The sequence below is a fragment of the Mesitornis unicolor genome, unplaced genomic scaffold, assembly GCF_000695765.1.
Source record: "Mesitornis unicolor isolate BGI_N332 unplaced genomic scaffold, ASM69576v1 scaffold10538, whole genome shotgun sequence".
Taxonomy (NCBI): Eukaryota; Metazoa; Chordata; class Aves; order Mesitornithiformes; family Mesitornithidae; genus Mesitornis; species Mesitornis unicolor.
In genome coordinates, this window is record NW_010199780.1 from 9,303 (window position 1) to 21,411 (window position 12,109).

Below are 12,109 nucleotides of genomic sequence, written 5' to 3' on the forward strand. Positions count from 1 at the left end.
GCTGATGTACCAATACGTTTCTGTTTTGGGGTCTCCCTGAGAGAGAGATACCAGCTTTTACTTCCTATGAGATTGAAGCTATCTACAAATGCAGTAAGTTATGTTGTAGTGTGTACTGCAGCCAAGCTGTCTGCTGTCTCTGAAATAATTAAAAGCCATGATCACCCATTTCTGACCATGTGGATGTATTTTGTGCTGTTTGAGGATGTGGATGAACTAGACAGGGAACCATTATTTAACAGGTCCTGCATCTCAAGAATCAGTCACATGGTGATTTCTTCCAGTGCTTATGAACTTTACCTGCTTGATGGGTAATGAGCTTCTGGGAGCTGCTGCAACAAGTTACAATGATTGCAGGCAGCATCAAGAGGTGTGGGGAGAAACATCATCTGTCAACAGACCTATCCATTGAGACTAAAAGGATTAATTGGGGATATCCCTTCTAATATCTGTCATGCAACATCTGAGAGGTAGGGGATGAGGAGTGCACTGCAGAAAGTGGCCAGGCTTGTTTGTTCTTCTTGAGTAGCGTCTCTCTTTGCCACATTTTTGTTGGAGGCAGGATATGGTGTTGGGTTTTATCTGACTGCTCAGATTTTGCTGTTAGGGTCCAGATTACTGGATGAGCAAGAGCGATTATGCCAATGGTGACAACTGAGCTTTCATCTGTGGTGCAAAGGGAATAGATCCCTAAGAGGTGATCATTAGAGGTTGTGGTGTCTCCTTCTCTGGAGATATTCAAAATCCACCTGGATGTGATCCTGTGCAACCTGCTCTAAGTGAACCTGCTTTGAAGAGGATGGGGGGAGTAGATGATCCCCAGATACCTCTTCCAACCCAAACCCTTCTGTAATTCTCTAATATTACTGTGACTGCTTTATTCTGAATTTGGAAGCTCCTGTTCCCTTGCACATCATGCTGTTATTCTGTTTTTTCTGACCCAGATCCTACATGTTCTTACCTTTTTTTTTTTCAGACAGATGAATGGCGTCTAAGCTGCATCAATAAGGAATTCTCCGTCTGTCCCTCCTACCCTCCGGTTGTCATTGTCCCCAAATGCATCGATGATGAAGCCCTTCGGAAAGTTGCGATGTTTCGCCACGGCAGTCGCTTCCCAGTCCTCAGCTATTACCATAAGAAGAATGGGATGGTAAGCTGCATTTGAGTAATGGTTGTACCTGAAGGAAATGTGTGAATCTGTTCGTTTAAGGAGAAAAACAACTTATGCTCTAGTCTTAAAACAGTTCATGAAATGTTTGCTCCTTTTATTTTCCCCACTTATTAAGTATATGCAGTGAAACTGGTTCTGGATGATGGAATGAGTAATCTCCATCCTAGAAATGGCTATTAATCTGCTTGTTTGGGAGCGTACATAGCATGAGCTTGCTCACAGCAGTAAAAGCAAGATGAGACTTGTAAAGCCACCGCTGGCACCCTTACTTGCTTTGTCTGCCAAAAGGCTTCATGCTGGAAGGATGGCAGAAACCACATTGTCCTGTCTCTGGATGGTGGGATGTCTCCTTCACAACAGAGTCATGGTGACAGCAAGTGTTCCCAGAGCCAGCACTGCTTCTGCTGTGTAACTGTTGAACGAGCGATCAGGACAATCTGTTCTCGGAGCCCGTCACTGTAACGCGTTTCAGGAGTCACAAATCCTTGCTGTTGCGCAGACTTTGCCGCCTGTCAGCAAGCCAAAAATCTAATTGAGCGTCTGATATGCTATAATTAAGAAATGCATTTTGTGAAATTGAGTAATTTGTATCTGTTGCTGATGTAACCAGTCCTGACAATGTTGGGATGTCCAACCTGCGGCTTGTAAACTTGATCCAGTCAAATGCTCAAATGTACCTTCACCTCCTGTTGCCAAGACTTGTCAGCCCTGTATTAGAGGACGTCTAGTCTGACTTTGGGTATTTTGCTTTGCTTTAAAGTCAGCCATCCACCAGCTTCATAGCAGTTGTGCTTTCTGCCTTTTCTCAGCTTGAATGAAAACTGTTGAAGGAAGGTTTGTTTGGTTGTCCCTCTGAATCGTGCATGTTTTGTGTGAGGGACGTAATAGCATTTGGCTTGCAGTGCTTGACCTTGTGACGGTAATGCTGTCTGTCACGTCGCTTTCCTGGCTCTGAGCTCTCGAGCGTAGCTGGGGTTGCTGACTGGCTGCCCTCACATTTTACTTATCATTTGAGCTGCTGGGATGCTTTCTGAACTGAAAGGCATCTACTAAAGAGAAATCTCAGCTAATAAATCTGCAGACCTAAGGTTTATTATTAGTCTAGCCACGGGGTAAAACTGTACCTGATAGGCAACTTTAACACATGAATTACTTGAGTGTTTTAAAAACCAGAGTTGGGAAGTGATCTTAAAGATAACAATCCTAAAAATAAAGGATATAAATACAAAGGAGCCATTAGCAGGAAGCCAGTTCAATGGCTCACAAAGATGGAAGAATTAAAGGGGATGAAGCCTCTAAGAAGACATCTGTAATTTAGAAAGTGTCCTGCCAAATGATTGCACAATTCAAGGATTTCTAGTCTTTTTAAATAAATTCAGACCCTGCATGAAGTTGCACTTAAAAACTGAAGGATTCAGGGCAAGGGAGAACTAGAAAAGGAAGAACTAGAAGTACAAAGAATTAGAGATGTTTGTGTGTCAGTCAGTGCAGGTCAGGACGTTTGCATGTCTGTGTCCAGACATGATGCATCAAACTTGAGGCAGATGCAAGTAGAAAGTGTGGTGGGTTGAGAGCTGCACTTGCTGGTGCAGCTCTGCAGAGAAGAGCTCGAGATTCAATGAGCTCCTGCTTGAATTTTACCCCGAAATGATAGAGGAAGCTTTTAAACGTTGAGCTGTCTCACTCCCATAGGCATTGTTACAATGACTTGAGTTGTAAAGGAAAACGGGAGCATCCTGTGTGAAATTCAGCAGCACGCTTCTCTGCAAAGCCACGGTGTTGAGACATCATGATCTAATGCATCAGTCTGCTTTTAGAGAGCCCTAAGAAATCCTCCAGTGGAGGGGTGTCCTTTGCATAGTGAGTTTAAATGTCCAGTTCTTGTCTTGGAGCTCGAGTGATCAATGACTTTCAGTCTTAAGTATATCCATTTCCAGTGCCTGACTCATGGTTATTTGTCTCTGCAGGTTATCATGCGAAGTAGCCAGCCTCTTACAGGTACAAACGGGAGACGATGTAAAGAAGATGAGAAGCTCATTAACGCCACGCTGCGGCCTGGCAAGCGTGGCTACATCATTGATACGAGGTCCTTGAATGTTGCCCAGCAGGCCAGGGCCAAAGGAGGGGGCTTTGAACAAGAGGTACACTATCCCCAGTGGAGGAGGATTCACAAATGTATTGAGAGGTGGGTGAAATCACACAGGCTCTCCACTGTGCTTGGCTTTGTAGGGTTGTGTTGGCAGAGCCAAGCTGGTTCAGTAAAGTATTTGCTTCTGTAAGAAGTGGCCATGTGTCCTGGTTCCTGTTAACAGAGTCACATTCCTTCTGGGGCAAAATCAGGTGTTTTGGGCTTTGCTGGAACAAAATAATACAATTTTCTCTTCAGCAGAAGTGCATTTCTGAAAGGATTGCAGTGTTCGAGTTGGTAAGGCACTGTGTTTTAGTTTTAGCTGGGGTGGAGTTATTTCTCTTCACAATGGCTAGTGAGGCTTTGTTTTGGATCTGTGACTGAGAATAGTGTGATAACACACCAGTGTTTTGGTTGCAATCAAGCAATGCTTACATTAACTCAAGGACTCACTGTTTTTCAATTTTTGCCTGCACCCATGCTCCCAGTTTGTTCGTTTAGGGGTTTTTTGTTGTTGTCTCTTTGGGTTTTTTCCTGTTTTCTCTTGCACAAGAGGCTGGAAGTGGGGAAGCAAAGCCCCAGGGCTTTCTGGGACAGGTGATCTAAGATGGCTAACATAAAACATCCTGTACCATAAATGTCACACTCGCTATAAATTGGAGAATTTGCTGTAGAGTCCCCTCTTTCCTCAATGGCTGCTGTCCTGCCACCCCTAGAAGGCCTCACCCATCATTCCTGTGGTGCACAGGAATGAGCAAGACCCTTGCCAGATGATTTCTGCAGGTGAGAGTCTGTTCTGTGGCAGTCACATTCCTCTTCTCCAGTATCTTTTTCTCTGGACATTTAATATTGTTTGATCAGTTGGAGGCAAGTTAAGTTAAATAGACTTTTAGTTTCACCTTATTCAACTGCTCTTAAGCCTTAATTTTGGGGAATCCTTCTACACAGGCATGCAGTAATGTTACTGGAGCTATGGGAAAGCAGTCACTCCTCTCATTGCTGTATAGGACAGATCTTGAGGTTCTAATATAAGTAATTTCCTGGCTGTTGCTTTAAACTGTATTTGGTTTTGACTCTAAAAAAGGTTGTGGACTTTAAAATTGATGTTGATTATTTTACAGATGGATGTAAGCACCACATAGAGAGGAGTGAATAAACCACAACATATAAAGACTGATTATCTTATGCTGTTACTATTTGGCTTTTTCAGCTTTTCTGAGATTTAGTCTGCTGGCTGCATCCCCTTAGACCTAAGCACTTGCTAGAATCAGCATGAAGTGGTGTTTAACCCATCAGTAGCTTGGTGTCCCTGAATGGCATAGTGTGAAACAATACCAATGAAGCATCTGGTTCTATCAAATTATTGTGATCAGTGTATTTCTCTAAGCATATTTTCCTGTTTGCTACGTTACCGCTTACGTTTTCAATATTTTCCTTTTCCCCAAAGGTTTAATATTCTGCAGGAAAGCCTCATCAAACTTGTGGAAGCCTGTAATGACCAGTCACACAACATGGACCGCTGGCTCAGTAAACTGGAAGCTTCCAACTGGCTGACTCACATCAAGGAGATACTGACTGCAGCTTGTCTGGCTGCTCAGTGTATTGATCGGTAAAGCTCTTCCCGAAAGCCTTGAGTTTCTCATTCGCTGCAGATTGCTTGTTAAATACCTCTATTTCCAGTTAGTAACTGGCAACCATGAATTAGCTTGCTTGTACCCATGCAAGACGCTGTTTCATCGTGGTTAAGGGATGTTTCTCCTTTAAATTATGCTTGCATTTTTAGGAGTGCAAGCCTGAGGGAGGAAACCTTGACTAAGAGTATGTATTAGATCATCTAGTTAAGGTTTAGTCCTCCATCTGATGCAAACAATCTAATTTAGTTAGTTTTTTTGAAGGTTTAGGTTGGAATGTGCCCATCTGAAATGCTGTTTGGTAGCCTAGTAAAGCAAGAACAAAGTCTTACCAAAGAAAATTATCTTTTTTAAGCTGAAAGTTTCCAATATCCCATCTTGCTTCTAGAGATTAAAACAACAGCATTTCCTTGTGTTCCCCAGGAACTGGTCCAGTGCTTTTTCCTCTTGAAATTTTTATCCCCATAGTCCTATCTAAGCAATTCTATTCTGTTTCTTTTAAGTGCTTGTGACCTCTTTTAACCTGACATTTCTTTAATAAATCCTGCTGACTTGGCTAACTTGTGCTCAAAACATCTTCAGACTTCAGGCTGGGGAGCAAAAGCTAGCTGTCAGGTGCCAGGGTTTCTAAGACCAAATGCAGGGGTCTAAATGTGATTTCTTTGTGGCTCTGAGAGGGGAAAGCCCTTCTCAAAACTCAGGGAAAACCTAGCTTTTCATACCAGCTAGGGAATGTGTTACATAGGTACACAAGTAGGCTGAAATGCAGTCTCATTGGTAAAACAGCATTGATGCATGAAAAGATGAGCTGCTGTGCTTTTTAAGAGCACTGACTGTGCCTGTTTAGTTACTCATTCTCAGGTGAGGATGCTTCAGTTATCTTGGCTGCAGGGAGGAAATCACTGGGACAGATCTTGCAGCATCTTAAAGGTCTGAGATCTGAAAGATGAAAGGTGAAAATAGCGTTATCCTGGTGTGCCCCACATTGAGGAGTGCACAGGCTTGCAGTTGTTTGGCTGTTAAGGAGCTTCTTTATCTGCCTGGGGGAGGAGGAGAGCAACTATTTTAAGATTATCTATGCTATAAAGGCACTGGGTTTGTTATAGCCATAGGACTATAGGCAAATATGTTGCAATGTATTTGGTATGGGTGCTAGTGCTTTTCACCTGAGAATAAGTAATGTGTGCAGGGGTAGATTGATCTTTGCTGCTTAGGTTGGGTCTCTGCACAGGAAGAAATACAACCTGCAGTAATTTACCTTGTAGGTGTAAGGATCTTGGCAGAAGTGAGACATTGGGTCAAGGTTTGGGAAGACTAAAGGGGATAAATGCTATTTAATACCATCCAGTCCTTCCCTCAGGAGCACATGGATGCTGTATCTGAACACAGCCTAGGATGGAGGAAGGGGAGAAGGAATTGGCTGTCCTGGAGTGTGGGCACTGTATCTGAACACAGTCTAGGATGGAGGAAAGGGAGAAGGAATTGGCTGTCCTGGAGTGTGGGGAGTGACAGCACACAGACACACAGCAGCGTGCAAAACCTTCCTGCCCCAGCCTGATCTTCCTCTGCTCCTCGCATTGTTCTGCTGATTCACTTGTGCTGGCTGCTGAGCGAGAAACCTTTGTCCTTGGCTCTTTGACAAGCCTCCTTGCTCAGCACCCTTACTCTTCTGCCTTTCTGGAGGCCAAGCTCTGCCATTTCTTTTCCTCCTGAACTGACTTATTGGCTTACTTTTCTTGCAGTAAACACCAATTGAGGTTCAAATACAATTAAGCCCAGGTTTGAGCAAGAATCTCATGGTATACTTTTGCAGAGCATCTGGGGGGTGATATGACTTTGCTGCAGTGCTCATTGGAAGATTTCAGAGTACTTAGCAAAGCAATAAATGACAAGTAAATTTTGAGATGCATTTCCATGCTATAACTCAAAGGACTATCAATTCAAAACTTAATTTTCCATCAACATGGCAAAGGGTCTGGTTTTCCAGACTATTTAGCAAGAACCTAAACCTTAAGTGATGCAGAGCTCTGAGTAGTGTTGGTGAGCATCCAGGTGAAGAAGGTGGTGTGCTCTCATATGGGGTGGGGAGGGAAGAAGGGGTAAAGAGCCAGCAAAACCTCAGCATTGCCAGAGTAGCAATGACATGGAATGCAATGGCATCCACTGGGATGCGTAAGTCAGAATAATAGGGTTGTTTAGGTTGGAAAAGACCTTTAAATCATTAAGTCCTTGGGATGTGTTCTGCTCACTCACACTCTCATTCCTTTCCACCTTTTTCACAGGGAAGGTGCATCAGTGTTAGTCCATGGGACTGAAGGAACCGATTCAACGCTCCAGGTAACTTCTCTGGCACAGATTATCTTGGATCCAAGGTGCAGGACCATACGTGGCTTTGAATCTCTTGTTGTGAGGGAGTGGCTACAGGTAAGAAATGCCTATGGACAAAGGCATTTGTCTACTCCAGTGACAGTTGTATTGAGAAATAGCTTGAGAGGCAGCAAACAGGTTGGGCCTTGTTGCAGCCCTGTTTGGTGTGATCTGCTTTTGTCCTAAGAGCAGCATCATTACTGAGTCATTTCTAGCTCTGGCACTCTGTGGGGCCTCTGCCTCTCATGATAGATTTTGGTTTTGGGGAACTACCTGTTTTGTGTGCTCAGGGAGGACATCTCTTTACAAAATGCTGTTCAGGCCAAACCACAAAACCTTAGTTCTGCTCTGTACTTTTTGCAGCAAATAGCCTCAGCCTGGTCCTTCCGTGCACCTACCCCTGTTTGTTCTTGATAAAATGCCCTGATGAGATACAGGGCTATTTAGATTGCCTGAAAACGACAACAGAGTTGGACATGGTTGCTAGCAATTTGTTACCTGGATGCTTGATGAAATCACGATTGTAGGAAAGAGTAGTAATAGCACAGCTGCACGGACAGATCTAGCTCTGAAGTCTTTTTGCTGCATGTACTCACATCCCTTTACTTTGTGTGTGATGCTTTCTCTGATTTTACGTATAGGCTGGTCACCCTTTTCAGCAGCGCTGTGCCCAGTCGGCCTATTCGAATAGCAAGCAGAAATGGGAGGCCCCAGTGTTTCTCCTCTTTTTGGACTGTGTGTGGCAAATCCTTCGTCAGTTCCCTTGCTCTTTCGAATTCAACGAGCAGTTCCTCATTATGCTCTTTGAACATGCTTACGCTTCACAGTTTGGGACTTTCCTGGGAAACAACGAAAACGAAAGGTTGGTGACGATGCTTGCTTTGAACTCTTTAAATATCAGGCTGTATATCGACTAAAAAAGGCCTTTTGGTTTGAAATAGGGTGAGGGTGCTGGTGTGGTCTCCCCTAGCACAGGTGAGCTTCTCTTGTTGCAGTGATTTAGTCTGCTGCAGTGTTAGGGAGTTTGTCCCTCTTAGTGGGACACTGACTAAAGCAATTTGTGGCTTGGTCAGGGAATTGCTCTTCTCCAAGTCCAGGTTAATACTTTAGATTTTCTTTTCTGTTTGCCTGTGTGCCCTTAATCTCCACCCCTCAGCAGTTTATATAGCTCTTGCGCAGAAACTTTTTCCATAAAAGAATAAACAGAGTTCAACAGCGACGTGAGTCAGAGCTGTGGGAATCAAACTTGTCCATGCAGGCCTGGAGGAGAAGGTCAAGGTGGTCAGAGGCCAAGGCTGGGAAGCCTGGTTAGTACCTTAACTGCCGGGGAGGAACAGGACTTTGTAGCCTGGTGGTCTTGATGCCCCCAGGAAAGGAAGGCTTTGGTTTATTTCATCCATTAACTGTTAAAAGTGGAAACCATGGAAGGTGTTCTGTCAGAAGGATCTGCCTCACAGTTATACCTTGGCCGAAGCTTTACTTGTTTGGTTTTGAGCATCGTGATTAGGTTTGAGGTCTTCTTGGCTGTGGAGTAGTACAAGTTCAACACCAAAAAAAAAAAACCCAAAACAAACCCTTTTAACTGTAACCTGTGACTTGAAGTGTGATTGGCAATCTGCACTGGCTGAGGTTCTGGGAAAATCATAGAATCACAGAATGTTTTGGGTTGGAAGGAACCTCCCAGCCCCCCCAGTCCAACCCCCATGGGCAGGGACACTTCCACCAGCCCAGGCTGCTCCAAGCCCCGGCCAACCTGGCCTTAGGCACTGCCAGGGAGGGGGCACCCACAGCTTCTCTGGGCAACCTGGGCCAGCGCCTCACTACCCTCACAGGGAAAGGTTTCTTCCTGATATCCAGTCTAAATCTCCACTCTTGCAGTTTAAAACCATTACACCTCGTTCTATCACTACCTGCCCTTGTAAAAAGTCCCTCCCCAGCTTTTCTATAGGACCCCTTCAGGAACTGGAAGGCTGCAATAAGATCCCTCCACAGCCTTCTCTTCTCCAGGCTGAACAACTCCAACTCTCATGCAGCTTTCAAAGGAAGCAGCCAGGGCTGCATTCTGCAGGAGTCTGCCTTGTCTGGTAACGATAAGCCCATGCTGAGCTTGCTTACAAGCTTTTACAAGGTACCCGAGCAGACCAACACCTAGATTCTGCATCCTAGTCTGGTGCAGATGCTGTGCTGAACCAGTGGGGCAGCTCTAGGCATGCCCTGAGTAGGGCATGGGAGTAGCAAACAGGGTGGAGCCCAGGAGGATGGGAGCCTCCCAGCGCAGATGGCAGCTGCCAGAGAGGTTTGGATTCATGTTTTGAACTTGGCAGCTCTGTTCTCAGGACTCCTGACTCCAGTCAGACCATGCCTGATGGTCTCCTGCTTAACTAAAGACCACAGAATGAGTAGAAAGGAGAAACAGCTGATATTACAGATAAGGAAAGCAATTTAAAACTCCCTATAAACCTCTCTGCCCTTAGAGTAGTCTTTGCTTAGAAGAGACTCTTCTGTTTTCTGCAGGGCTGCTGAACTGGTCATCTGCAAAACCAAGTTAGACTTGAAACCACTAGGATGAAATGTGAAAGAGTATTGAATGTTACATGTAATAGCCTGCCTGTCATATCTGAATCTGTCAGCCTGTGAGCACAGCAAATGTTTGAAGTCTGATGTTAAGCTTGTGCTGCCTGAAGTATTCACAGGGACAGCAAACTCCTGCCTGGGTGGCAGTTTGGTTTGGTAGTGCATGCTGAGTAGAGACCCCTATGTAACTCCTGGAGGTGGGGTTGACCCAGGAAAGCAGCACTGAACTTCTCCCTATATTTGGATGTTTCCTGCCACCAGAGACACCTTATCAGAGGTGCCCATTGCACAGTTCCAGCAATAACACTGCTTTAATGTACTCTGAGAACTGCACTATGATGCAGACCCACCATGCTCCCAGCTCTGCCTTAACACAGGAGTTCAATCCCTTTCCGACCCTGGCAGCTAAACCACCTTGGGGAGGTGCCTGATTCTTCATCTGGACAGGAGGCAGCTGACTTCCACCCAACTTAGAAATGTTATTTCCCCATCTTTTCTGTGAGACTAATTGTAATCGGTCACATTGAGTAAATTGCTTTAGGTTTATACCCCATGCCATGTTGGTGAGAGGTATTGAAAGGATTATCCTGAATTTTCTGGGGTTGTAGCACATGGGACAGCTTGTGGCATTCTGGTCTGTGGGGTCTTGACAAAACAGAATGAGTCTTTATGGTATAAAGGTGAAAGCTCACTTGTTCCTCTGGCTTTGTTAGGTCTAAACTGAAGCTGCCACAGAAGACCATGTCCCTGTGGTCCTGGGTGAACAGGTCTGAAGAGCTGAGCAGATTCCAGAACCCTCTTTTTGAGGCCAACAGCCTCGTCATCTGGCCCTCCGTTGCCCCGCAGAGCCTCCAGCTCTGGGAAGGTAAGCCAGGCTTGCTTCTTCTGTTATAGGCAATATATATTTTTGTGGCTATTTATAAAGCTCCTGAAGCATTCACTCCTACTGTCTCTGCTCTGTGCTGAGTCTGTCTCAGCTGATGGTGATCTCACGCCCTTTGAAATCTGTTCCAAAATATTTTTGGCATGTACCATCTGCAGAGGCATAATGCTTTCTCCTTCTAAGGTTTGGTGACATGCTACTCTTTGCCAACGAGCCTTCCTAGTTCCATTTATCATCTTAGTACGGTATTTCTGCAGTGATACAGCCTTATCTATAGGTGTTCTGTGGGCCTAAGGATTTTTGTTCTATATCAAGCAATAATTTCCCTTTCCCAATATGTTAGCCAGGATAATCTGTATGCAGTAGGTGCCCTGCTGCAGAAACTTTGTGTTCTGTGTATGCTGTAAAGTTAATTACAGTGAAGCAAGCAGGGTGGAGACTGAATATGGATTGGTCTGATCAGTATATGGGGGAAAAAAGGAATGAAAATCCCTCCTTTTTTAATTAACTTTGTTTAATAGAATGGTGAATTTGGAGAAGGAGGGTCAGTATAGTGTTTCTAAATACTTTTTAGGGGGGAGGGCAAGGCAAAGAAAATGCATAAACTGTATGCGCATTACTTGAGCTGATGAAATATGAATAACGTTTCCTCCGTGTAGCAAGAAACCCTTCTGACCTGTGCTGTCTCTGGCCTTTCAGGTGTCTTTCTTCGGTGGAACAGGCCCTCCAAGTTCCTAGACGAAGCCCATGAAGAAATTATTAACATCATAAAATACAACAAGGAACTTCAGGCAAAGGTTAATGCCTTGAGGAGGCAGGTAGCAGAGATGGGCACAAACGCATAGGATGCAGGAGAACCTGTGAGCTGGCAGGGCTTTGCTTCAGGTCTTTCCAGTCCCCTTTACATTAAAGACTAAACATGGAAAGTGCATGTATTGGAGAGCCCTCTGCATACGGTTGACCCTCAGTCCTCCCACTACTGAAACCTTCACTTCACACTATTTACCTCCCTGCTTTTTGGGAGGGATTTTTTGGTTTTGTTTACAGAAGACACACACACACAGCTGGGTATAGTGTCCTCTTGGCAGCTTTTCTGTCTCCAAATTGTGTATGGTGTCAGCAGAAGCTGGAACTCTTAACCTCCACCTAACTGTATGGATGACCAGGATGGGCCAAGAGACAGGATGATTCACATTTATTTTGGACTTTTTCTGGTTCTGTTGAACTCCAAACACTTGTCAGGATTAAAATATGAAGTTATGTACAGATAGGTAAAGGCATTTTGTCTGAAAGCACCTTTTCTCTCCAAGAATAAGTAAGGCAGCTTAGTTCTTTAGTCTCTTAGAAAAGCTAGA

The 12,109-nt window shown here is 44.5% G+C and overlaps 1 protein-coding gene across 1 annotated transcript in view; it reads left to right on the plus strand.

Annotated features, from left to right (window-relative positions):
• Positions 1–11,804, plus strand: part of MTMR9 (myotubularin related protein 9) — a gene marked incomplete at its 5' end in the record, with an annotated part of 18,689 nt that extends 6,885 nt beyond the window's left edge. Inside the window, 7 exons of the mRNA XM_010189551.1 lie at positions 977–1,150; positions 3,139–3,356; positions 4,747–4,908; positions 7,213–7,354; positions 7,939–8,159; positions 10,585–10,736; positions 11,454–11,804. Of these exons, the coding sequence (XP_010187853.1) occupies positions 977–1,150; positions 3,139–3,356; positions 4,747–4,908; positions 7,213–7,354; positions 7,939–8,159; positions 10,585–10,736; positions 11,454–11,599 (1,215 nt within the window). The remainder of the gene's footprint in view (positions 1–976; positions 1,151–3,138; positions 3,357–4,746; positions 4,909–7,212; positions 7,355–7,938; positions 8,160–10,584; positions 10,737–11,453) is intronic.
• Between the last annotated feature and the right edge of the window lie 305 nt (positions 11,805–12,109).